General features: G+C 53.9%; 8 protein-coding genes across 8 annotated transcripts; 4 read left to right on the top strand and 4 right to left on the bottom strand.

The window, feature by feature from the left end:
• Nucleotides 1–4,010: 4,010 nt before the first annotated feature.
• E0L32_011734 (uncharacterized protein) lies at nt 4,011–5,825 on the top strand (the record flags this gene model as incomplete). The annotated part of the gene is made up of 2 exons (XM_031134496.1): nt 4,011–4,572; nt 5,161–5,825. The coding sequence occupies 2 exons, from the start codon at nt 4,011–4,013 to the stop codon at nt 5,823–5,825; spliced, it is 1,227 nt and encodes a 408-aa protein (XP_031000070.1).
• A 2,187-nt stretch (nt 5,826–8,012) lies between these two features.
• Nucleotides 8,013–8,845, bottom strand: E0L32_011733 (uncharacterized protein; the record flags this gene model as incomplete). The annotated part of the gene is made up of 4 exons (XM_031134495.1): nt 8,013–8,162; nt 8,252–8,477; nt 8,593–8,644; nt 8,719–8,845. 4 exons carry the CDS (start codon nt 8,843–8,845, stop codon nt 8,013–8,015), a joined length of 555 nt encoding a protein of 184 aa, XP_031000069.1.
• A 1,834-nt stretch (nt 8,846–10,679) lies between these two features.
• Nucleotides 10,680–11,300, top strand: E0L32_011732 (uncharacterized protein; the record flags this gene model as incomplete). The annotated part of the gene is made up of 2 exons (XM_031134494.1): nt 10,680–10,859; nt 10,944–11,300. The coding sequence occupies 2 exons, from the start codon at nt 10,680–10,682 to the stop codon at nt 11,298–11,300; spliced, it is 537 nt and encodes a 178-aa protein (XP_031000068.1).
• A 447-nt stretch (nt 11,301–11,747) lies between these two features.
• Nucleotides 11,748–13,151, top strand: E0L32_011731 (uncharacterized protein; the record flags this gene model as incomplete). The annotated part of the gene is made up of 3 exons (XM_031134493.1): nt 11,748–12,104; nt 12,153–12,654; nt 12,838–13,151. The coding sequence occupies 3 exons, from the start codon at nt 11,748–11,750 to the stop codon at nt 13,149–13,151; spliced, it is 1,173 nt and encodes a 390-aa protein (XP_031000067.1).
• Nucleotides 13,152–14,447: 1,296 nt separating this feature from the next.
• Nucleotides 14,448–15,888, top strand: E0L32_011730 (uncharacterized protein; the record flags this gene model as incomplete). The annotated part of the gene is made up of 2 exons (XM_031134491.1): nt 14,448–14,536; nt 14,655–15,888. The coding sequence occupies 2 exons, from the start codon at nt 14,448–14,450 to the stop codon at nt 15,886–15,888; spliced, it is 1,323 nt and encodes a 440-aa protein (XP_031000066.1).
• A 223-nt stretch (nt 15,889–16,111) lies between these two features.
• E0L32_011729 (uncharacterized protein) lies at nt 16,112–18,125 on the bottom strand (the record flags this gene model as incomplete). Its single annotated transcript, XM_031134490.1, has 6 exons — nt 16,112–16,401; nt 16,485–16,786; nt 16,848–16,972; nt 17,023–17,357; nt 17,416–17,598; nt 17,663–18,125. 6 exons carry the CDS (start codon nt 18,123–18,125, stop codon nt 16,112–16,114), a joined length of 1,698 nt encoding a protein of 565 aa, XP_031000065.1.
• Nucleotides 18,126–18,996: 871 nt separating this feature from the next.
• E0L32_011728 (uncharacterized protein) lies at nt 18,997–20,775 on the bottom strand (the record flags this gene model as incomplete). The annotated part of the gene is made up of 10 exons (XM_031134489.1): nt 18,997–19,073; nt 19,130–19,448; nt 19,500–19,532; nt 19,588–19,648; nt 19,712–19,927; nt 19,997–20,054; nt 20,106–20,120; nt 20,186–20,215; nt 20,273–20,402; nt 20,455–20,775. 10 exons carry the CDS (start codon nt 20,773–20,775, stop codon nt 18,997–18,999), a joined length of 1,260 nt encoding a protein of 419 aa, XP_031000064.1.
• A 486-nt stretch (nt 20,776–21,261) lies between these two features.
• E0L32_011727 (uncharacterized protein) lies at nt 21,262–22,831 on the bottom strand (the record flags this gene model as incomplete). The annotated part of the gene is made up of 3 exons (XM_031134488.1): nt 21,262–21,640; nt 21,700–21,747; nt 21,804–22,831. The coding sequence occupies 3 exons, from the start codon at nt 22,829–22,831 to the stop codon at nt 21,262–21,264; spliced, it is 1,455 nt and encodes a 484-aa protein (XP_031000063.1).
• Between the last annotated feature and the right edge of the window lie 2,490 nt (nt 22,832–25,321).

Raw genomic sequence — 25,321 nt, 5'->3', positions numbered from 1 at the left:
CCGCGGGTTAGGTAATGGCAAGTGGGAGAGGCCGGTGGGATGTGTGGAGATGCATCGTCGATGCTGGGGAACGGCTCGCAGACCCCGTGACAAGGTGCAAACAGACTCTTAGAATGCAGACACAGAAGAAGGCTAGAGTCCTTTCGCCATACGTTACGTGCATATATAACTCCTCCTCTTGACTAGCAAGCACATCTTGATGAAACATCATACCTATGTCGACCAATCAAAGAGCTTGATGGATTTGTGAGTAGCTGGACCAGAATATTTCCTACTTCTTACTCAGGAGATCGGCATGTTCAACACTGGATGCGAAAGCAGGCACCGCATTTGGTGTGACTTTGGCTCGTTTAGGATGCATCTCTCGGTGCCTCAGTACGACTCACCACAACATACGCAACAGGCTACTCCTTTTCCCGGCCAGGATCATAGAGACTAGCTACTTTTCTGGCACGGCACAGCACCACAATTTGATCCTCCTGGCGGCTTCTTCCGTCTCACCTTTGTGATCGGAGAAATGTGAGACGATACATAACTCAGAGCTAGCAGGCCTGGCTTTGATCTTCACACCGCGCCTTTTCCAAGCCCCCGCGAGCAGTTGAGGGAGAGTGACTGGGTACCGCGGGTTCAGGGGAAACGAGCCGCGCCCGGTGCCAGGGCTATTCTCACGAGATTGGGGAGACGCACCCCTGGGCTCGGAAATTTGTGCTCCCCAACGACCTTGGTCGGCGAGGACCACGCACACCACGTAATCAAACTGGCCCGAGAGGATGGGACGGCGGTCCACTGTTTGTGGATTCTGGCTCTGGATGATCCTGGATGCTAACTAAGGCGGAGGCTTTCCCACTGGCGCATTCCAGTCCCTCGGGTCGGGGTTTGATTGCACCATTGCTCACTGATGGATGTCACACCCAGACGGGCGGGACGAAGGAGCCAAAGGGCTGGCGAGGCGAGGGCGAGGACATTGACAGTCAATAACAATCTTTGGAGATGGTATCTGGAATTACACGGGCGGGGGGTGTGAGAGGCTTTACCAGGAGAGAGGAGCTTGTAGAGAAGCGCCATGCTTTCTTCCATCATGTGTTCCCTGGGCAATGAAGCAGTCTGAAACGAACCGCACCAAACCTCACCGTGACTGGACCTAACGCGAACTGGAAACCCAAATGGCGAGCTCTCCTCAATGGCGACGGCAGTGCTACAAGTATCAAAGGTGAATCACGATCTATTGAAGGTCGAAACGAGGCAGTTTGTGGGCTAGCGACAAGTCCATCGCGCTTGTGCAGCTTCTGGAGACCCTGTAATTTTAGTCATGTCCCCCCACCAAGCGCACCCTAAAAAAAGAAGCGTGGAAATGGCCTGCATGGATGTTCACCGTTGATCGCGAAATGCGACAAATGACTGAATGCCGCAGTCTCACCTCGGTCCACCGCAGAAGGCGACTGGCCATGATGACATGTTGTGTGCCCATTTGGAGGATTGCACACGTCCTTTGCTCTGCTTCCGTGAACAATTTTTGCTTCGTGGTCATAGAAGCCGAGGTAGCGCAGTGATATGACAGCATCTTAAGCAATGTCCTTTTGGCAGGATGCTGCCTGTAGGGCCCATCGCCATCTCCGAGGACCACGTCCCCGGCTCCTGCGCGCAGCCAGGAAGCTGACCTCTTTGTGGGACATTACGAGACAAGGGAAGGGAGGGTGAGCATGGGACGAGTGGCGCCGTCGGACGAGTTACCAGCTGGAGGGAGACGAGCCCGCCATGACATGGGGGCCGACCCGAGCCATTGGTTTCGAGGAGCAAGGGGAAACGAAACAAAGAAGAAGAAGAATAAGCTATGTAGGCACATACTTGGGCACTGACGTTTAGTGTTATTGTCTGCAGCCATCATCATTGGACGCCATGGAAAACAAAGAGGACCTCGCAAAAGAAACGCGGGCGGCGCTCGCAAAAGAAACGCGGGCGGCGCGTGAGATGGGCCAGGGCTTTCTTTGACACCGACAGATGACATCGAGTACCAAAGCTGCATGGCCCAGCCAGCTCAGAGCATATTGCTTTTTCGTCTCTCCCCTTTCCCAGGATCTCGCCGACGTGGGCCCTCGGCAATCTCGTTCAACACGACAAATCCAACGGCCACGACGCCATGCATCTTGTGCTCGTAATCTGAGCATCCCTTGACTGCAGAAACGGCATCACACCGAGGATGGAATGCCTAGTCACCCTTTCCTGGTCGAGGTAGGTATCCGTAGCTTGCCCATTTCTCACCCCACTCGAGCTCATCTCACCTTATCTCTCACCTGAAGCCCCTTTCCAAGCCAGGTGCCCTCTCCGGTGGGGAATGGGCCTGCGGCGCGGGCTCGCGGTTCCAGCGCTTCTGATTAAAAGGCCCACCGGCAGGACGTTTGACCTCGTTTCAAAGGCCACGATACATGCCAGCCGCACGCGCCGGTGCCAGACCGGCGGAAAGGACTCGGTGGCCAGAGCGGATGTGGCGCCACTCGTCTTGCTTGTCTGTCTTTGTTTTTCGGCTGGCCTTCCCCGCCTGGTTGCTACTTTTAGCTAGTGCTGTCCAAGTGGTTCCGCTGCCTGCAGATCTAACTAGGTATTCTTCCAACAAGTGCCTGATATTTACACGTACCTAGGTAGGTTGGTAGCTAGCATCAAACAGTGACGATGCTTTGGAACGGACCGCGGCACGATGGTAAGCAGAGCAGCTCGCACCAGAATCGCAGACCCTACCCTGTTCATGAGCCTCGGTATATGTGGTGTCTTTAGTGCAAGGTTGTAAACGAAACGAACAGAAACGAAACGGAGCCGGTGCCAAATCCGGAGGATTTCGCCATGGCCTCTTTTTGGCAGGAAAAGCAAGAAAGGAATCAGTAAGAACCCACTCCTCCATCCAGCCTGTCGGTAAAATCTACATCATCATCCTGACCAGGGGTCCCCTCCCTCCCCGAACGAAGAAGACACACCATCCACAATTTCCCATGCCAACGCTCCATCCCAGACGAAGCACAAACCCTGCTGCATGTACATGCAGAAAGAGGAGCCCATTCTTTTTCTCACGCACACACACACACACACACACACCTGCTGTGCCCACGATGTCATCCCGTTTCTAGCCTGTCGTGCGAGAAGAAAAGGACGAGGGGGACAGCGCATCGCCAAATCTTCGCGCCGCCTCTTCCCGCAGATCCTGGCCTTCCCGGGCATGCACACCCGGAATCCACTGCTACCTTTAACAGCCAGTGTTAAGACACTAGATTTCTCAGCATCGGATCATCGTCGTCACCTCCGTCATTCTGGTACCATCACATGCGGGCGAAGAGAGAAGGGGAGGTCTCGGCTGTACACACCTACATATCCTGCTCCACCGTCCTCCTCTCCTCCTTCTAGGCTCAATTCCTCCCACTGGCCAGAACGTGCAGATTAAAAGATCCCATTGTTTTGGGTCCCTCCCGCGTCCCGTGCCAGGTTGTTTCCCTCCTCTCTCCCGACCTGTCGGGTTTTGGCGTCTACTCCCTCTCTGCCGGGTCCTCTGGTTATCGTTTCGGATTTTCTTTTCTCTTCTGTATGACATTGGATATCCCAGCGGCCGATACGATTGCTTCCGCCTCGTTTCCCTAATGGATAATATTCTCACGCTCGTTGCTAAACTATACTACTGTCCATCACTTTACCACACCGACTGTCGTTCGTCTTCCACCCTTATTCCCCCACGTGGTGTTGGCCTGGCATCCGTTGTCAACCGTTCCGGAGAAAAAAAATAGAGTTTACAACGGCGGCCGCCGCTACAACAGCACGACCAAGAACACCTCAGGTAGTTAAAACGACCAGACGATAGGAACAAGATAGCCCGGTACGCTGCCCGGAGCCTCGACACCAGCACACCAGCACGAAAGACTGTCCAGCACACAACACCGATGCCTTGGCCACGAAGCATCACATAACACCACCGCCCTCGCAACACACCTCTCTCCTCGAACTCCCACACGCCCTGCACACACAACTATACTATGGGCTCCCCCGCCCCCGACGACGACCCGGCATCCCCGGGCCCCTCCCGCCGCGCCCAGTCCTCGGCCCCGAGCAGCGCCGTCCTCCCAGCATCCTTCTCCATCGACGAGGCCTCCCTCTACGCCACCGCCCGGAGCAGCCTCTCCCCGCCGCGGCCCGCCTTCGGCGGCGGCGGCGGCGGCGGCGCTCCGTCCTCGGGCGCCAGCACGCACATCAGCGTGAACCCTCCCGGGTCCGGCGGCGGCAGCGGCAGCGGCACGGGTGCGTCAGGCGAGCCGGGAGGCAGCGGCGGCGGCGTGCGCCTGTCGGATCTCTTCGACGAGGGCGGCGCGGCGGCGCACTACCCGGCCTCCATGTCGAGCTCGGTGCGGCAGCACGTGTACGAGGGCGGGCTGCGGTACCACGCCTACCACGACGGCAAGTACGCCTTCCCCAACGACGAGGTCGAGCAGAACCGCGACGACATGAAGCACGCCATGACGCTGATGCTCATGGGCGGCGAGCACTGCTACGCGCCCGTCGAGGAGACGCTGCGGGATGGCGGGGAGGTTCTGGATCTCGGTACGTCTTTTTGTGAGAGGGGTTTTCTTTTTCTTTTTCCTGTGTGGTGTGTGGTGCCTGGAGTGGGTTGCACGAGAAGGGGACGAGATGTGCCCTACCGTCGTTGCTGTCTGGTTTGCCTTCAATATCTCCTTTGTCGTATTAGGGCTTGATCAATATGCTTCTTGCCATCTACCTGCTCTCTGGAGACGAGAAATTGTTGTTAGTATGCAAGATTTGTTGACTGACGCGCGCGTGTTGCACCGCTAGGCACGGGAACGGGTATCTGGGTTATTGAGAGTAAGTGGCCAGCCCCTTGACCGTCCTATCGGTATCGTTTCGGCCTGTTATAGTATGGCAGCTCACCGCTAGAACGGGGCTTCTGGAGATACAATGCGGGCTGTGGTGAGACCTACGCTCGCGGATTGAGCTGCTGTTGTGTTCAAGTGACACCGGGACTGCCCAGCACAACAGGGGAGGCAGGGCAAGTGCCATTCCTGTCTCTACCATCCCCTCTCTCTTGTCAAACCAGAGATTACCCCCTTCTCTCCGTACTCCCTAAGCAACCTTCCCAAGATCCGACCTTCTAACATCTGCCTCAATCCACAGTGGCCGACAAATACCCCAACGCCGTCTTCCGCGGCGTCGACCTCTCCCCGATCCAGCCCAACTACGTGCCGGACAACGTCTACTTTGTCGTCGACGACTTCGAGGACGACTGGGTCCACCCGGACAGCTCGATCGACTACATCCACGTCCGGCACACGCTGCACTCGGTCCGCGACCGCCGCGCCCTGCTGCAGCGCTGCATGCGCCACCTCCGGCCGGGCGGCTACGTCGAGTTCCAGGAGCTCCGGTACGAGCCGCGGTGCGACGACGCCTCCGCGGGCCCGGACGTGCCCTACGCCTTCCGCGACTTCATGGGCTTCATGGACGCCGGCCTGCGCGCCCTCGGCAGCGAGCTCAACGCCGTCGCGCGCCTGCCCGCCGACCTCCGCGCCGCCGGGTTCGAGGGCGTGCGCGAGCGCACGCACAAGTGCCCCATCGGCGTGTGGCCGCGCGACAAGCGGCTGCGGTACTGCGGCCTCTTCCTGCGCACCGCCATCATGGACGGCCTGCGCGGGCTCGTCCGGCGGCCGCTCGGCACCGGGCTCGGCTGGACGCAGCTCCAGATCGAGGTGTTTCTCGTCGACGTGCGCAAGGCGGTCATGGACGCCGACTTTCACGCGTACTTTCCGTTTCACGTCGTGCATGCGCGGAAGCCGTTGAGTTGAATGGGGAAGGGGGAAGGGAAAAGAAAAGAAAGGAAAAGGAAGATGGAGGGCCGGATATGCTGAGACTATGTATGCACCGATAAGAGATTGGCTATACGAGGGCGCCTGCCGAAGACGAAGCGGTATGGTTTTTCGTCTCCGACTGGACTGGATAGTCTATGTCGGCTCTGCTTTACTCTCACGCCATCAACGCTGAGCTGGTCTCTGGTCATCGAGTCTGGTTCGGGCTCTTCTATGAACAATGAGCAGGATGACGCGGCATCCGACACGACTCCCGAATCTACGGCCTCAACCATGTATCGTACGAGCTACGATCACCCACCTGACCGACCTCCGGACGACGCCGTGGTGCCCGAGGTGTTACCGCGCAGCTCCAACTTTAGACACAGCTCTCGGTCACACCAAAAGGGGGCAGCATGTCCAACTGTTACTTGATCAGTCGTACGGCTGGGATCCTCTTGTTGGGAACGAGAGTGTTGAGGAGATGAAGAAAGATGTACGTGTAATGACTGTACGACAAACACTAGATTTACGAGTACTGTAATGATAATTTGTAGTTTCATGAGAGGATGCTTGGCTCTCAAGATGCCTAGTGATCATGCTCTGTCTATGCAACGTTAGCTTGAACTCGGGCCAACCTCCATCAGGTGCAAGCCGAGAGAGACACTCTTATCTAGATACGGTGGAGGAAGCACGATAAACACAATACTGATAATGCTCTGTATATCGACGCGAGGCCCTCTTCATGCTTCGTCTGGCTGTGGCCCTCGCTGCGAGATGGAAGGTTGCCCTTGTCCCAAGCCTGGAAGGATGCTCTCTGTCTCTTGTCCATTTCATCCGCACCATCATCTACCTTCAATGGCCTGGAACCCCTTCAAACCTACATACATACCTAGTAGTACAGTCGCCTCAGAGCTAGCCCTGGCCTCGAAAGCTTACCAAAGCACCAGCAGTAGACCAAACAGCCCAACCAATTAGCCTGAAGCTTCCTCCTCCCCGCACTCGCACTGATCGACACCCAACTCCGACCAACCACCGTCACATCTCTCTCTCTCTATCTCTTTCGTAAGGGGAGATAAAAGCCAATCGAGTCTACTCCCAGGCCTCCAAAAGAAGCTATCGCGTCCTGATTGCGTGCTCTTCATGCAGACCCCGGGGCCCCCTGATCATCTTGGCAGCAGGCCAGCAAAACGACGTAATGAACCCACAGCTTGGACAGCTTGGACAGATGCATGCATGCTAAGAACCGCGCGGGCTGGGGCTTCATTAGGTTCGAGCTGGCACCTGCCGAGATCGGAGGGTGGAGCCCCCCCCTGAGCTCGAGCAGAGCAGCCCGTGGCTCGGACAGGCAGGTCACGCGGCAAAGGCAGGACAGCCCCGCTCTGGTCCGCTCTGGCACCACCACTTCGCAAGGGGGGCATCTCCAGGGGCCGCCATAGCACGACAGATGCTGCTGCCATGTTCCCATGAAGAACAGATGGAAATATAGGTCCAGTATCAATCGTAAATGAGGGCGATGAATGCGTCTGCCGAGTGTCTCGTAGCCAAAAAATCGTTGCCCATCAATCGTCCGTCACAGTTTTCTGTCCTATGACTGACGACATCCGACCGGCCGCCGGGAGGAGCTGAAACACCGAGATGAGGGGTAAGGAATGAGAAGGTTTGTCATCGTCCGCGCACATCGCATCGCATCCATCGCACCGTCCTCGTCGCATTCCTGCAAGATGCCGTTGGAAACTCAATTGTCGTTCCAATCGACTGACCTGCTGCCCTGCTCCGTGTCAATTTTGCCCTGCATTCGATGTTCCATGTCAGCAAGTGGTCGGGGCGCCCGTCGACGGGATCCAGGCCCAGATTGGCGTGGGCTGATTCAACCCTGCCCGTCATACCATCGTCGCCATCTCACGCCAGGTAGGTAGGAAGTACTCTGTAGAAACACACAAACATCAAATCAACAACAACACACAAATCGTATCGTACATCACGCATGAAGAGAAGAAGAGAGCTCGCCGTTTTGCAATAAACGTCTCGAGAGGTGTGGACATAATGGGTTTTTGTTCAATTGTCTCGCAACTACCAAAAAGCCCAGTCCAGTTTCGCAACAAGTGGAGGGGTCGTTTGCTGACGCCGTGGCGTGCCATGCCTGCGGCCGGCCATGGCGCTGTCCGGGGGGGGGCCGAGGATTCACTACTCGTCACCACCCTTGTTCTTCTTCTTACTGCTCTTGGTCTGCGAGACGCCGCTGTCCCTCTGCAGGTGGACGATGAGCCGGGTCCATGACTCCTCCTTGTCCCACTCGAAGCCCGCGAGGTAGGGTTGGTCGAGCTCGTCATCTGCCTGTAGCGATGCGAGATGCCCGTGTTAGTCAATTGAATCCCCGATGGTGTTAGTGTGTGTGTGGGGGGGCAAATGCCAGAAGCGCTTACCCTCTTCTTGAATGCCTTGTGGATCGCGTCCATCGCATCCTTGATCGTGACGCCCTTGAGGTTCCTTGCCGTTACCTCGAGGCCGAGCGGGAAGTGCAGGTCAATCTTCTTGACCGGTGGTGTGGTGAGCATCTTCTTGAGGATCTCCCTCTCCTCTACCGTCGAGGGTGACGTGTTGATCTTCCTAACGGGCGGGGCAGGCAGTGTTAGTGGTGGACCGTTCGGGCTAGGCCAAGGGGGGTGGTGCCAACGGTGGTGCGGAGTGGGAGATAGCATGCCCATGCAAAGGCGATTGATTGCAATGGCTCAATCAACAGAGGAAAGCAAACAAAACAACTTACCATCCCGTCTTTTGCGTCTCTTTCGCGATTTGGAGCTCAACTCCCTCCTTTTCTGTAGTTCGGAGTTGCGTTAGATAACGGCCGGGTGATCCGGAGACCGGAGAGCCAGGGGAAGCCATGACGTACCTAGGTCATTGATGTTCCGGACACCTTCCGCGCTGGAGCTCTGCCTCCTATGGCCGATCTTTCCCTTGGGCGGAGAGGATGAGAGACCTTGCACGGCAGAGTCGACCTTGGTGAGTGGCTCAGACATGATGGATTGTGTATGTGTGTGTGTGGGAGAAGTGTTTGCTGGTTGGCAACAGAGCAAGAGAGTAGTTATAAGCTGAACCTGGATGGGATCCGGAGAGCTTGAAAGTGATATATGATCGTGGTGTTCGTTGGGAACAAATTGGTTGGGCTGGGTGGGAGTGATGTGTGATGAGGATGGAGGAAAGGATGGGAGGGAAAGGAGGGGGAGACGAGAGTTTATAAAGAACAGGAGGGGAAGGCCTGAGGATGATGGAACGTGAAAGGGGGCAGCAACGCAGGGCTGATCAAGGAGGGGAAGCAAGGCAGGCAGGCACGCAGGCACGGGAAAGGTAGCTCTGGTCGCTTTGGGGCTGGGAAGAGGAAGAGGAGGGTAGAGGAGGGGTTGCGTTGCTTTGGTTTCGCCAGGCGGCCCTTGTTGGATGGCGCGAGAGCTTGGCCGCGCACCGGATGCACATCCATCCAAAAGGTGGGAAATCAAACGAATGAGGGAGGTGATCGGCCCATCTGGGGGGGATTGCACTACCATTTGGCCAGATCTGTTCGTCACTGACTCACCAGGGGGCGCGGCGCGTTCCTGGCCGTTTCCCATTTGCGAAAAGCTACATGTCAATTCCCCTTTGGACTGGGCGTCTGCTGCTTCCCATGCCTGGCATTGCTACGGTGCCTGTTTTACGTATTCACCTCAGGTGAGAGCGGGGTAGCATCGCCCTCAACAAATGGACGGAAATGAATGGGATGGGAATGGGAGCCGGATGGGATGGGAAGATCACTTGACGGTCGCTCCCCTCAAGGTGTCGCAACTGAATCGCGTGACCTCACTCACCTCATGACAATCAGCCGACCAAGGACCCAGGGCCAATCTGCTGCTAAGGCCAGACCCTGCCCGCCCACTCTGCGCGCTAACAGGGCACCTGAGGAGCCTGAGGAGCCACTTCCCACGTACCCGCCTGCACTCTGACGCAGCCAAAAGCTACCTGGAGCCCGTGCATCAGCGCTAGGCCGCCTGGTTCGCGCCCGATCAGGCCTGGCGCAGTCCTGCGAAAACCACTGGAATCCGGGGAAATCTGGGGAAGTGGGCTTTGCTGTTAGGGATTCGCTGCCAAACTTGCTGCAGGCCTTATCATTATCAGTGGATCAGGGAGCTGCATGCGTGCATGAGCTTTGCTGTGTTTTGCTCAAGCTGAAGAAAGAAGCCTTTCATCGATACTGGCCCGTCTCGCTGTGATATTCAATGTTGCCTCTTTGCCAATGCATGAGTGAAAAGAAGACATTGCTACCTAGCTCGACAAATGCTGGACTGTACGATCTTTGATACACAGATACAGCAGATACTAGATAGTTCGTCACCCTTGCAGTTCTTCAGGGAATCCCACTTTGAGTTCCGTATTATTCGTCGATATTGAAAGTGATGAACTGCAGAGCGAGCAACCATGCTTCATTATCACAAGGACCCGGGCAGCTCAAAGACAAGTAGGCAATGCTTTTGAAAATTCAAGTAGTCTCTGAGTTTCCAAAGATTTGAAGGATTCCAGAGATCTCCGGAAACATCACAAGAAGTGAGATTGTGGGTGACTGCTTCAATCCCAGCATGAACATCACCACCCACGGCTATCCTTGCTACGGCCCGAACCCCCATCTCCATCGAATGCTTATGCCAACAGTTGGATCGGACTTTGCGTGTTCTTGTGCAAATTGACTCCACTTTAGTTCTGAAGGATTATGTCAAAATGTGGCATAGAAGGCATTCGGCTCCACTACGACGGTTTGAGCAGGAGCCCGTAATTAAAACTTCGAATCCTACGGAGTAAGCTTCTAAAATCTCACCCAACTCCTGGATGCAATCAAATGGAGAAGAGCCAGCTAGGATCATCACGAAATACCGACTCTCCACGGATCCCTTACGCAACTTTGACAGGACTGAGGAAAGGGCGAGACAGAGATACTGGTCCTCATCCGAGATGGTGAATGCCCTGGTACCACAGCATGAAGGCATGCTGCCTTCTGTTCTACTCGCTGTATGTCTGGCACCTGAGTGTTTCAAGGAATGCCCCTTGTCTAGCATGGCCTAGTACTACAGCTCTGACGACCATTCTGACTAGATGAGCACCATGGCCATCATCCACGCCATCGTCGGATATCTCGGCGACCCGGTCGGCGCGTGCCGGCAGTGGAGCGGCGTAGACAGGGCGCAGAAGACACGCCTGCTGGCGCACGTGTACAGCGTCAAGAATGTGTACACGGGTCTCATCCGCGCCTTTGCCGCCTACCACATCACCAACCCGGAGCTCTACAGCCTGGCGCAGGCGACTTTCGTCGGCGTGCTGTTTCTCTACGGCACCGAGCTCTTCATCTGGAAGACGACGGGGCCCAAGGAGTGTCTAATCCCTTTTGTACAGAGCGCCGGCGTTCTTCTGTGGATGTACATCCAGAGGGATTACTATCTTGCTGGAGTCTAACAGGCTGCGGGACGAAATGGTACTTGGGGAACTACTCTCAAACAGCTGATGGTATCGGGGAAGCAGAGTGTTCCCTTTGGTCGGATAAGGAGGGGCAAGATGTTGTGGTGCGAGGAGAGAGCTTTTGGAGCAGTGGAATTCTCAAAGATTCTTAATCTGTGTTTAGGTTTAGGTTGACTGCTTTAGATGGATGACTTTTGTATCCTGATGAGTTGATGCTGAGCTAGTCAACCAATTTGCAAGCTAGAAAGGCGAAAGCGGGATTGCTAATCCGTCTTCGGCATTACGTCGTGCATCCCCGCAAACCCGATTCACCCAAAAAGCTACCTTCGGCATCCTCTCAACAGTACTGCTACTCTAACGACTGCTCGATGACGCGGGGTCTAGTATCAATCAATGCTAATTCCAGAATCAGAGGTTCTCTCATAAACAGTCGGCCAGATCATCATGCCTCCGGAAGAGGCCACCGAGCGTGTCAGCCCAGGCAAGCCGTTTCCAATCATCACATACAACCTACCCTATGAGAAAGCGTGTGCACGACACATCAAGGCTAGCCTAAAACGCTCGAGACCGTTCATCATCATCTCTCGCTCCCTCAGCCGTGAGACCGATGCTGTCGAGCGACTGTCAAATGCTTTGAGTCAGAATGGTGGCCAGGTGGCTGGTGTCCACAAAGGAATGCAACCGCATACTCTCTTCTCCGAGGTTCTTCAGATAAGCCAAGAAGTCAAAGACTCGGGAGCCGACTCCATCATCACTGTTGGAGGAGGTAGTTTGGTCGACGGCGCCAAGACAATTGTCTTTGTAAGCTATTGATCTCCGTTACGAGCCGAGATACTGACAGGGCCACAGGCCATTGCCAACGACGTAGACACTCACGAGAAACTGGACTCACTGCTCAAGACCGCTGAGCCAAGGGGAGACCAGCCCCCGGGTGCTACCGAGCTCAAGCCTTCTACAATGCCGATCATGTCCGTCACCACCACCCTCTCCGCAGGCGAGCACAACCCGCACGGCGGCGCGACCAACGACCGCACCAAGTTCAAGTACCTTTTCGAAGACCCCGTCGGCATCGGGCCTCGGGTCATTGTGCTCGATCCCCGGCTCACCGTCACTGCCCCGGAGCGGGTGTGGCTCTCCACGGGCATGCGAGCGGTCGACCACTGCGTCGAGTCGGTCTGCTCCTCGAAGCCGCACCCGGAGGGCACCAAAGCCGCGCTGAAAGGACTGTGCCTTCTGATCCCGGCTCTTCTGCGGTCAAAGGAGGACCCGAAGGATCTCGAGGCCAGGCTGAATGCTCAGCGCGGGACCGCAGAGAGCATGAAGCCGTATGTGTATTATGATGTACCGCTTGGTAGGTTTCTGTTGATCATATCCGTTGGGAGCTACGACTAACCGCATGATCAGGGGGGTCGCATGGCATTGGGCACCAGTTGGGGCCGTACGGTGTTCCTCACGCAGGCAAGTGGTGCTTGAAATTTTACCCGCCAGCTCGCTAACCCGAAGAAAGAGACTACATGCGTTTGTCTACCTGCAGTGCAGAAATACAATGCAAAGACCAATGGCGCACAACAGCAGATAATTCTAGATGCTCTTTGGAGCGACCCGGTTGTTGCTAGAGTCTTTGAGCAGCATGGTCTGGTGAAGGGCAAGGCCGATCTAGGAGACGCGCTGGATACCGTGATTCGAGCCTTGGGCCTGCCGCGGAAACTGAACGAGTATAACATTGCTCCAAAAGATCTCGACGCCATTGCAGAAAACAGCCGGAAGGATGCTTGTTGCAAAAAGAATCCGATACCGTTGGTTGAGAAAGACCAAGTTTTGGAGATTTTGAGATCTTGTCTCGATTGAAAGCGAGGCTTTTTTTTTCTTTTTTTCTTTCTCTTTCTTCGTCTCCTAAATTGATGGTATACTAGACTTCCATGTCGTACTTGGGGCTGTGGGTGCCAATAAACGGCCTCGACAAGCATTGAGGTTCTGTGCCTTCACTTGGTGCCTTTGGTGACTCAGCAATTGGCCCATCCCCGTGTCCATAATGAAGCCACACCTTCCAGGATTCCTGTCAGCTGTTGGGATGACTGGAATCATCTGGCACTACGGACATGGCGTTATGCAAGTTTCCCATGAGCATATGATTGGCTGACTGTGCCTGCCTATAATAAGCTCAATGATGGGCTCTGCACGGGAAATAGCATCGATTACATGCTATTATGGAAAGGAGCGTCAGACTTATGTAAGTGAGAACAAACGATCACTCTTGCCAGCACGGCCATTGTATTTAGGAGCTCTGCATACCGAAGTGCATTGTTGTAGGACAACCTCACGGGAACAAGCATCGGATTAGCCCAAGAGGTCCTGATGCAGGGAGAGATGTATGCTAAATGCGCTTTGCCTGTGTGTAGCCACCCTTTCTGATTAGCGTTGACTCAGCGTACGCGTTCTCTGCATGCACCTCTCCCGATGCATGAGCTCTGTCTTTCGGCCAGTCTCTCCCATGGAGACCCTTCTCAGGAGTTGTGCAGCTGTCTTCTAGTACTTTTGTATGAAGCTCGAGGTTTTCGGACAATGGCATCGGGCCTTCGTTATCTGACCAGAGTCCGCGGGCCAAAGTTCCGGAAATTTTGGCCACATGGAGGCTGGAGGTCCGGAGCTGCGGCGATACTATCTTGGACATGCCGTGAGACAGGTGGCTGAGGCTCGGGTCCGTCCACATGCCGTCGCCCAGCCACGGCCAGCAGCCTCAGGACCATCCCATGCATTTCGCCGAATCTGAGACTGCAGCTGCAGCGACTTTCTCGAGCAGTATATGGGTTAGTACCACAGCGGTGGGCTGTACCGTACATGAGGCAGCAGTTCTTGTGTGATCCTCAGGCAGGCAGGCACCGCCAGTCCCGGCCTTTGAGGTAGAAGAGCAGACCTGATTCCCACATATGTGCCGTAACCGTTTCTGCACCATTTCCCCATTTGAAATTCAACTCTTCCAACGACAGACATTCCTTTCATTTCACTTTTTCTATCACCTGTTATTAATAGTTGACCGATCTGCTTTTAGAAGGCGTTGCTGCTGTGTTCTCGTTCGACAGTTTCGCTCGATCGGGATCCATTTCGTGATTCTTTGTTCTTCTCAACTCTCTCAAGTGATTGAGTATGGATTCCCCTCAACCTAACACGGTGGACAAACTCGACTTTAATCCTGGCCTCCACATTCTTGCCGACCCCGGAAAAGCGAAGATCGAGTAAGTCCTACTACGATCGAATGTCTTGAAACTCTTCTGACGTAGCATCGCACGACTAGTATCGTCGCCCTACCCTACACGGCCTAAACTTCGCAAATAAGCGTGATCATGCACGCAGCACATGGACCAAAGATGGCACGTTATGGCTTCGGGACCTTCTGCCCGAGCGTCTGCCCGTGGCGGCGCGCGTGATGCTCTTCGAATACAACTCGAGCCCTGCCATCGGAGCGGCTGCCATCAACATCGATGACCACGCGAGCAACCTGCTCCACCACCTGTCCATGAGGCGGAAGGGTGCCTCCCGGAGGCCCATCGTCTTTGTCTCACACAGCCTGGGAGGTCTCGTGGTAAAGCAAGCCCTTGTGCTAGCGATGTTGAACCCGAGTTATAAGCGGATTCTCAAATCTACAACTCTCTTGGCCTTCTTCGGTACGCCCCATCGGGGTGGAAACTTTGCCAACGTGGGAAACACCGCCGCCAGCATCGTTCGCAAGCTTATCGGGAATCCGCGGAACGACCTGGTCAAGGGCCTCAAGAAGCACTTGGACATGGCGACGGAGCGGTGTGAGGAGTTCCGGCACCTGAGCGACAGGTTCACCATCCTCAGCTTCTGGGAGACACACCCGTACGGACGGCTCGGCCTCATCGTGGACAAGGAGTCGGCGACCATGGGACTGCCTCAGGAGGTGCAGCTGGCTGTCAACGGAGATCACAGCTCCATCTGCAAATTTGCCAGCGCCCACGACATCGACTGCGAGGTTGTCTTGGCTACCATCGCGAGCAACATTGTCGACGCCTTGATGATCCAGGAGGCTTCGCGTAGCGTTAGGCGATACATGCCCCCAGCCATGAGGCGCCTATTCGTAAGGCGCCTCAAGGTACCCAAAACGGTACAAAAGGCTACGGCAACGTCTTTTGAAACAAAGACTACCATGGCTGAGCGTCTGAAAGTCGAGGAACTTGTCCATCAGAATGAGAGCGAGATACGACCGCGACTCTCCGACGTGTCTCGCATGTCCAGACTATCGCTCGCCCCCAGCCGTCATTCCTTAATCAAGGACAGTAGGAATGCGAGGGACTCTTCTGAAACCCTCAGGGCTGTCCCGCATGTCGTAGACAAGGGACACCAGGTTGAGGAGAGACCAGTGAGACAGCCGAGTAGAGGTTCAATCCCACTGGTTGAGAAAAGCGAGAAGCAACAGGGGAAGGTGTCTTGTGAGGGTGTCAACAAGATTTCCGATAAAGGGGTATGCACATCTGAGCCGGCGGAAGGACAGCTTGAAACTAAGTGGGCATCAGGATGGATCTCGCAAATCTTTTCGATGGACAACCGTACAGCTTCGGCGCATTGATTTTGTTACTATTTTTCAAGCTTTAATGTCTAATTCAAGATCCATATCAAATCCTAAAGGATATCGCTGTATTTATTCGCGCATGTACACATTTTAATAACACGAGTTTACAGCTTATGCTGACATCGTCCCACATATGCTGAAAATTGTATTCAGACCTACAGTCCTAATAATCCAGCCGCTTCCACCGAGGCATCTACCTGATCGTAGCCCGTCATTTCAACTATGATCTCGGCGTAAAGACTAGTTTTAGATCAGGGAGTGCAATTGTAAATGTATCCCGCTGTCCCTCGACAAATTTGCGCGGAGCCTGGTCCTTTGCGAAAGACAGGTTGTACTTGTGGATCAGATGTGCTGTAACATATCGGATCTCGATCAATCCCAGCTGTTTGCCGATGCACGAGTATCGACCCATGGAGAACGGCACGAACACACTGGCGTCCTTGGTCATCTCTTTCTTCGTCGTCCACCGCTCGGGAATGAAGTCGTCTGGCTGCTCGAAGCATCTTTCATCTGCGTTGCACGATATTCTCGTTAGCTGCTGGTGTCTGCCACGGCCAGCGTTGGAGCGACTGGCAATAGGTGCCTGTACTCACCTCTGAACATGGTGTAGCTTGGGATCTGGACAATAGTGTTGCCTGGCACGAACGTGTCACCAATCTGCAGGCCCTCGGGACCGGTCATCCTCTGAACGCCTGACGGCACGGGAGGATGGAGACGGAGAGCCTCGTTGATCACTGCGTTGAGGTGCTCCAGTTGTGCCAGAGCCCGCATGTCATTTTCCTGCCCCTCTTGTCCGCTAAAAAGAGGGTCAACCTCCGTCTGCAGTTGTTTCACGCACTCAGGGTGAGCGGCAAGTTCGTAGAACAAGCAGGAGAGCGTGGCCGCTGTGGTATCACTGCCACAAAGGTAAGCATAAGTACATCCAGATCTCCGAAAAGAGGCCATATCTGCCTTACCTTCCTGCGACGGCAATCACGAAAGCATCGCCGATCAAGTTGAGGTCATCTTGCTTGGTGGGCTTCGCCAGGCTGTTGTAGCTCTCGAGAATCCAAGAAAATACATCCGGGCGGTCGGGAATGTTCTGTCCATATCAGCCGAATTCCTGATCTTTTTCGGCCCATGTGTTCTTACCCTTTTTCTTTCTTCCACCTGATCCAAGACCCAGTACCAGAACTTCTTGTCCTCGGCATTCAGGACGGGGGTCTTTTTGAAGATCGGGAAGAGCCACAACAGATGACTGAAGAGGCCAACGCCAATCATGAATCCGTGCAGTGCCGTCATAAAATAATGCTTGATACCGTCGCGCAGCATGTGGAAGGACTTGCCAAAGGCCAGATCACCCATAACGTCAAAGCTGTAGAAGTTGAACCAGTCGGTGACGTTGATCGGCTGCCCCTCCATCTTTGCGATCTGCTTGAACAAGTCTTCGGCATGGTTGATGACTCTGGGCTCGTAGTCCCGCAGTGCTGGTGCAACAGATCAACATTTTGGCCTCTCAATCTCGTTATCGTCGGCGGAACTTACCCTTGGAACTGAAGCCCCGGTCCCAGACCTGTCGGCGCTTGCGGTGCTCTGCTTTGTCACGGATCATCTGGATTGGTACCATTGGGTGGTGCACGTTGTACCAAGGCCCCTTGACGCAAGTTGTAGAGTTTCCGTGGATAAGCGAGACGGCCTTGGGATCATTGATGGACAACTCCGACGGACCTAGAAGACACCGGCATTAGGCTTGTGACGAATTGAAGGGACGGCCATCGTCTCCATAACGTACCGATTCTCACATAGTCGCCGTACTGTCTATGGAGAGCTTGTACCTCTTTGTGTAGCAGGAGCTTTTTCATCGAGATCCCCGCGATGTAAAAGTTGGAGAACCGCGCCAAGAATGGCCCGGGAAAGCGGCAGAGTCGGTGGAAAAAGCCCCTGTACACGAGCATGCTCGACCATATACCCGTGATCACGAGCCCGAGAAGGCGGGCCACGATCCCTGCTGTTTCTAAAACCGAGGGATACACGTCTGGGAAGGCATATACGAGGAGAGCAGTGGCTGCAACTTGGATGTAGACGGTGCCCAAGATGAGTCGCATGGTGGCAAGGTCCCATTCCCCAATCCGAAAGACAAACAAGTGCAATGATATGCCAACAACGAAGGCTGCCTGTGAAGCGGCCGTGCCCCGAAGGCTGGCCATGGCGCCTTGGAGGGCTGGGTCAGACAAAGCAGGGAGAGACGGAGGCATTGTGGGTGTGGGTTTTGGGATAGGGGACCGCAAAGCTCTGGTCCTCCTCAATCAGCACTTCCGAGATATTGTATTAGCAGGTCTTATTTATATCATATAGCAACCACTTCATCCCCACACCAAAAAGCTGGGGGATGCGGAGAGGCATGTCGTGTCAATCGCTTTGAATCATAAGTCTGTTGATTGGCCTCAAGGTCCACCAAGTTGAAATGTCAGAGTATCTGACTCGAGCAACACAACCCGTCTTAGTGCACCACTTTGTGGGCCCGCAAGACTGGGACAATGACTGCAGAATATGGTACTCACCCACCAGTGACTCTATCAGATTCCTGCACATACGTGGTTGCATGTTGGACCGGTCAGCTGAACATCTGAAGGGGGTCAACAAGGGACTCGAAAGAATGGCTATGTGCTGACTCGTGGGCAAGAAAGGGGTTAAGTCAACTCTCCGGAGCGGCCCTTGTGAGTCTCCAATACACGCGGCGGCCATCCCCACAGAGCTCTACCAGTAAGTACTCTCCATGTGACCCCTCACCAGGGTGGTGCTGCATTGACTCTGTGGACAAAGAAGTGAATTTCTCCAGATCTTGAGAAGCTCTGAGATCAATAGCATGTTAGGGCCTGCGAGGAACGAGGAATTGCCTTTTATGTTTGAATCTACAAAACTACTTCTTCAAAAACAAGGTCTGTGTGTTACAGTAGCTCTTCAGTCCATCTGTTCCCCATTCAGATCCAAGTCCACTCTGTTTATGTCCACCAAACGTTGCATCAGGTCGAAGCTCAAGGTGTGTGTTCACCCAGACGCTACCAGCTTGCAGCTGCCTCGCGATTGTGGAAGCCCTTTTCACATCCTCTGACCACACTGATGCACCTAGACCCATGGTCGGTTGTTTGCCCGTCGAATAACCTCGTCATCGGTATCCCATCTGAGCAAGGGCAGGATGGGAGCTGTTCATAGATTAGCATGGATCTGAGCAAGGGGAACTCGAGAGGCTCGTCTTTACCAAAGGGTTCGTCCACAACTACGTGGCTTGTGTCTGGGGGATTATCGACGACGACGGGCCTGACGAAGTATCCCTTGCCTATATCTGCTGCCGGTGCGAGAGATCCCTGACCCGTGGCGACCTTGAGCCCAGCTCGCTCAATCTCCTGCAGAAAAGCCTTGACTCGGTTATACTGCAAGCTGTTCTGTATGGGCCCGAGGCCGACGCCCTCTTGCTTGCCGTCACCAACAAGATAGTGCTTGAGGCAAGCCACAATCTGGTTAAGGAACTCGCTGTAGATAGAGGAGTGCACGTAGACTCGCTTGATGGCCACGCAGATCTTGGAGCACTATTAGTCTATCGTTCGAGGCTGTCAGGGTCGCCTACATACCTGGCCCGAATTCAAGAAAGCAAGCTGCGTAATCTTAAGACATGGCGTTAAATTCAAGAACTCGCTTTGGGTACCGGCCAGCAAATACCTTCTGTGCCGCATCTTGGACATCGACATCCTCGCAGACGATAGCTGGATCGTTACCGCCCCTTGTGGTCCAGGTTAGTATGCGCCTCCCTGGTTTTAGGGGGCACTTAGACGGGCTCACTCACAATTCAAGGGTTACACGCTTCAGCGTTTTGCTGCAACTTTCCATCACGCGCTTTCCTGTAGCCGTGGAGCCTGTGAAGCTGATTTTGTCAATGCCAGGGTGCCCTGTGATCCACGGACCCAAGTTGTCGTCTCCACTGAGAACTTGAAAGACACCCGGTGGGAAGAAGCGCTGCGCCAGTTCACCCAACTTGAGCCCACAGTACGGAGTGAACGGCCTGGAGGAAGCGATATTAACTCGACGCGACTGTCAACATGGATCCTGGCTGGAATGAGCAGAGACTTACGAAGGCTTCATGATGAGGGCGTTGCCCGTGATGAGAGCTGGAGCGATCTTTCCACATGCTAAGCGCGGGGTCAGTCAAAAGGTCTTGCATGGGCATCTGAGTTACTCACCTAGCATAAGAGGAACTGTGCGCAACACAATCAGTAGCGAGTTCGGACACCGAGTTCCTTGTGAGGTGCGAAGATCTTACAGTTCCATGGTACGATGGCGGCCGCCACTCCTAGATATTGATGAGTACTGATGCTAAGGGTGTAGAGACAAGACCAAGGGCGCTTACCAAGAGGTGAATATCGGGTCACGATGACACGATCATCGGTATCCTCCACTACTTCCTCGGGGAAAGACAGACCCGCTTGCGTACGCAACCAATGTGCTCCGTTGGCGACCTCACCTTGAGCTACCGGAAGCTACTTTCGATTAGTTTTGCTAGCATTTCATGTGGTGCTGATCTCATCATACCGGTTTGCCGTTTTCCTGCACGAGCATGTCTGCAAATGAGCTTTTCAGGGCTTCAAGAGCATCGGCAAAACTGATGACGGCTTTCTGGCGCTCCTCCAGCGGTGTCTCCGCCCACCCCGGTGCTGCATTTCTAGCTGCGGTAACGGCAGCATTGAGGTCCTCTTCAGTCGACAATGGAACATCGGGGAGTGTCTCCAGGGTCGACGGATTGACACCGTGGATTGATTTAGCGGTGGTGACCAGTTTGCCATTGACAGTGTTGTAGAACTTCTCGAAGCTAATTGAGTGCCCGGCACTCGTGCCGTTTGTGTCGATAGCCATGACTCTTGTTGAGGACAACTATTATTCTTCAAGGCTGGTATGGAGGCGATGTGTTGGTTCGTAACGAGTTGCTGATATCATGCGGATTAATTACAGCTGGTGTTGTTGATCCCTGCCCACTCCAAGTTTCGACCGAGTCGTCCTGGTCGACTCGGCCCTCCACACCCTTTAATAATGGTTAGCACCACTTTCTGACTACGAACATCCTGACTACAACCCATGGACCCCAAACGCATCAGCAAGAACTCATGTATACCATGTCCTGCAATCCAGTATTGGAGTGGAGAACCCCAGTTTTCGATAAATGTTATAACCCAGTCTCCGATCTAGCACAACAAGGCAAGACAACACAGGAGCGGCTTGAGTATGAATCTTGCTAAAAATGGGCTTTTCTACAGGCAGAGTTTCTGACACCGGTCTAAAACACATGGCTATTCTCGTACCCCAGAAGAACAGACGTTTTATGGCCTAGATCCTCCCCAAAAACTACGTTACATGGTCTTCATCCTCACCCTCCAGTGCGTTCTTTTGTTCACCTAGTGGTGGAAATCCCCATGGACCTGTCGAAGGCACAAGGGCTTTTGGGCTCACCAGTCGCCCGGGAGCGTTGGGGAAGGCGGGGATATCACTGTAGAGCTCTGGCCACTGGGCGAAGATGTCGTGGGTCATTGTCCAGGAATTGATGTCCCGCACGCGGCGCTCAAAGGCCTCGGAGAGGCTGAATTGTCCGGTCTCGATGTTGACAGCATATGCGTCGCGGAATTCAAACGGCCAAAGGAGTCGGAGACATGACGCGAAGAGATGCCAAAAGAGGTTGGCACAGTATCGGTGCTGGAAAAAGACGAACCGCTCGCGTAGCCCGGGCCTGGGGAAGGAGCATGTCAGGTTTACAGGAGAGACATCACCCCGGACGAGCTCACTTACCAGACGAAGAAATCGATGGCATATGAATGCGATATTGCTTGGGAGGGCCTGTCATTGGTCGGTTAGTTCACGCCACCGGACGGATGCTTGCAAAAGGCTCATACCTTTCTAGGTACCATGGCGGGACCAAGGCATGGCGGTCATCACTGGGGCTGTGGTGGTAAAGGAGGAGACTGTGCATAAGCCTCAGGATCGCCAATCTCTCAACCTTGCCGCAGGAGTAGAAGAGATTCTCATCAATCTGGCGCAATTTGCTCCACAACGGCGGAAGTCTGACAACACGAGCCTCCACCGCATCCCAGCCGTGGAGCACGGCTCGGACTGGGATATCCTGTTGCCAGTCGCGGTCGGGCTGAAATCCGTCTCTCTGTGGATGTACCGGAGGAGTGAGGACTGCGTTTGCTAACCGCCACAGGTTCCGATCGGGAGAACGATTGGGGAAGGCACTCGAAGGGTGGCAGCCACAGCCAGGTGTTGACATCGGCACAATAGGGTCGTCGCATGAGGGGATAGTTGGCATCATCTTATCGCGGTTCGTCTCAACGATGCCATCCAGAAACGGGTCGAGATCGCCGGGCGAGAAGGTAGGGATTGTAGGAACTAGACCACCCGACATATCCTCTCCCCCCTGCCCATACACGTGGGCTGATAGCGGTAGCGTGGAGCATGTGTCGTCAATAGGAAAGTCGAGATCGAAGGCATGCTGCAGATGAGTCTGGCTCGAGCCATTTTCACTGGGAGACGCCACTATCGTGTTCGATGTCTCGCGAGGAGGGGGCGCAAGCTCGACCGGTGGACCCTCGCGAGAGGCAAGATAGTCTCTGATCGAAGTCTCGAGCCGTTTCAACAGGGTAGTCACAGCGTCTCGCTCCTTGGTGACGGCTTGCAACGATTGGGTCAGCGAATGGACCTGGCCGGTTGTGTCTTTGTTCCTGAGCTCGTCAACGAGCTTCTCGAGATCGGCGATATGGTTCTTCGTTCTCTCCCGAGCAAGTCGTTGTGCTTTTCGGTCGAGCTCTCTCTTCTTCAGGCGGCGCGAGGTTACTCCTGACGTTTTCGCGGTCTGGTCGACATCACCGTTTTCTCTTGGCGACTCGTCGCTCCGACATGGCTGCTTTGTCTCCTTGGCCATGATCAATCTGGACAGTTTTACGTTGGGCAGAGCGTGACTGGACTGTTGGCACTGGGCAAGACTACATGACGGTGACGGAGATGTGGAAATGCCTCAGACCCTACAGAAAGGCAGATATTTTGTGCGCTCGACATGTGGAGAGGGATCATTCCGGGGATTCCTGGGGGTGGGGCGCTATCCCCAGATGCTAGGACCCGAGGCGCGTCACTTCCCACGAATCCCGCCACAGTTGAGCACTAATGTGACTAGCTGATCGACCGGCGAGCATTCTGACTCGGTGTTGTCGACTCAGACGCCATCGCGGAGGGCGCTAATGATTTCCCTGTCGTCCCTTGGTATAAGAATCATGGATCCCATTACATCATATTCAGAAGCATTCAGCTGTCCATCTTTGTCTGGGAACTTGATCATTGGGTTAAGCTCTGACGATTTTGGTGTCATTAGCAATGGCCGACAACCTGGTTACCGAATTGAGCGCACTGCCTTGTGGTTTTAGATTAATGGCAGAGCTTAATCGTCAGAGGGACTGCAATTGAAGCCTTCCAGCTTGGAAAGGTAACCCCTCTCGGGGTCCGGCCACACACACAGCGAAACGAGTGGTGAGGGAGGAGTGTCCACACTGCGTTATTGGGCGGAGCAGTAATTCTCATTTTGGTGCCGTCCAAGCAGCCGTCCAAGGCCCGGCCGTGTCATGGCCGCGTTCTGAAAGCATGCAACATGTTTCACTAGGCGACTCGCTGCCAAGACTCCAACGGCTCGCCAAAACTCATATGTGAACAAATGTGCAGAGAATTGACGCCCTTGTCTTACTGCTGATGCAGATCTGAGTTTCTTTCGTGCCTGGACGGGTCGCGAGTGCAAAAGCCGCACCTGTCTAACAAGCATCGCATCCTTCGCAGTGCCAAAACCGCACCGCCTAGCAGACGAGAGCTCTCCTCTACCCCAGCTGGTCCTGCCAGGAGGCCCCCCTCCCCTCCACCCCCCTCCTAGATAGTTTCTTCCCAGGCTTCACTACCGTCTTAACCGCCCTCCTTGCGCTTCTAGCTAGAGATCTGAACCTCTATGCTCGGCTGCTGTGCGTCTGTGGGGCGGCAGTGCTCTTCGGCAAGTACGGGTCGAAGTATTTCTCGCAAGTTGCGGAGTCTCATTTCATTTTGTGGCCGCACTCTTATTAAGGCTGATACTCCTCTGACCTAACACAGCTTTAACAGTGTACGTGCTTCTTTCTGATGAGGTGTATAACATACTCTTTTTGTGAGTGAGCTCGCTTCTTACTTGCTAATGTTGATCGCATTTCTTTGTAGTTATGGTGGTATGGGTCACAATAAAACGAACATCTTGATGAGGTTAATTATAACAAGACCAGGGTAATCAATGGAAACCGGCAAGACCAAGGAACAAGTGGATTTTTTTGACGATTGTCCTCAATCATAATCTAAAAGACATGCTTCTAAACAACGTCTTAGATTTTTTCCGGTTGAAACCACAGACTTAGTATATAAGTTGCAGCATCCCTTACCAGTAAGGCTATCTATTAAACAGTCTACCGAGAACTAGGAAATCTAGTGTGAACCTCTTTATCATAGACCAACTCGATTTAGAACTTTACATTCTCAATATTTCCAACATCAGTAATACCGACTCGACGACACTATTCACCAGCTTCTCCTGACACTGTCTCATGTTGTTAGAAGACATTAATGATGCAGTCTCAAAACAGCTAGAATACACTGATAAAAAGGCTAGAATTAGAAGCCCTTATGTACCTCTGAAGGATAAAACTAAGATAGCCCTTTCTACCTTATCTACCTTACTTAATATCTTTATTAGTATAATATTAGCAGATGATTAGGTGTTTATTATGACAAACAATTATATTATATATATTAAAGGCACAATTATACAGTCTGACTATATAGGTATAAAATTCAAGTTCCAGCTTCCTAATAAGAAGATGATAGCCCAGCTCTTCTGCTCTGTCTACTGAGAGAAAGACAGAGCGCTGGCAGCAACCCTAATCCAGTAAAGACCGTGAAAGACAACAAAACAGTCAGACAGTTGGCATAAAGCTTTGCTGCAAAGATGCCAAAGGAGGAATTCCGGCATTTAGCCCAGCCAAGATCATACCAATCCTCTTGACGAACAAGTAATCGCTCCAGCAAGCTCTCGGTGAAGGCAAGGCGTAGGTGCAGAAGACCAGAGAGGAGGAGAAGAAAGTGAAGAGAGCAGATTCATAGGTCTTCAAGAAATAAGGTTTCCGGGACCGTCAAGTTTGATGGCCGGGGCGAATGCACCTGTCCATTTTAACTAAATCACAGACACACCTTTATTCCTTTCTTTAGGCCTCGGTTTTCAGATTGCAGTTATGCACCCATGAGCTCAGAGACCCTTTAGTCTCTACTGCTACCAATACAGCATGCCTTGAGTCCCCAGACATACTCGTGCTTCGCCGGTGCTGAAGAGATAAGGGGGGGGGGGGGGGGGGGGGAA

Source organism: Thyridium curvatum (assembly GCF_004353045.1).
Source record: "Thyridium curvatum strain D216 chromosome Unknown NODE_116_length_89041_cov_73.691005, whole genome shotgun sequence".
Lineage (NCBI taxonomy): Eukaryota > Fungi > Ascomycota > Sordariomycetes > Thyridiales > Thyridiaceae > Thyridium > Thyridium curvatum.
This window is presented reverse-complemented; position numbering and strand designations above follow the sequence as displayed.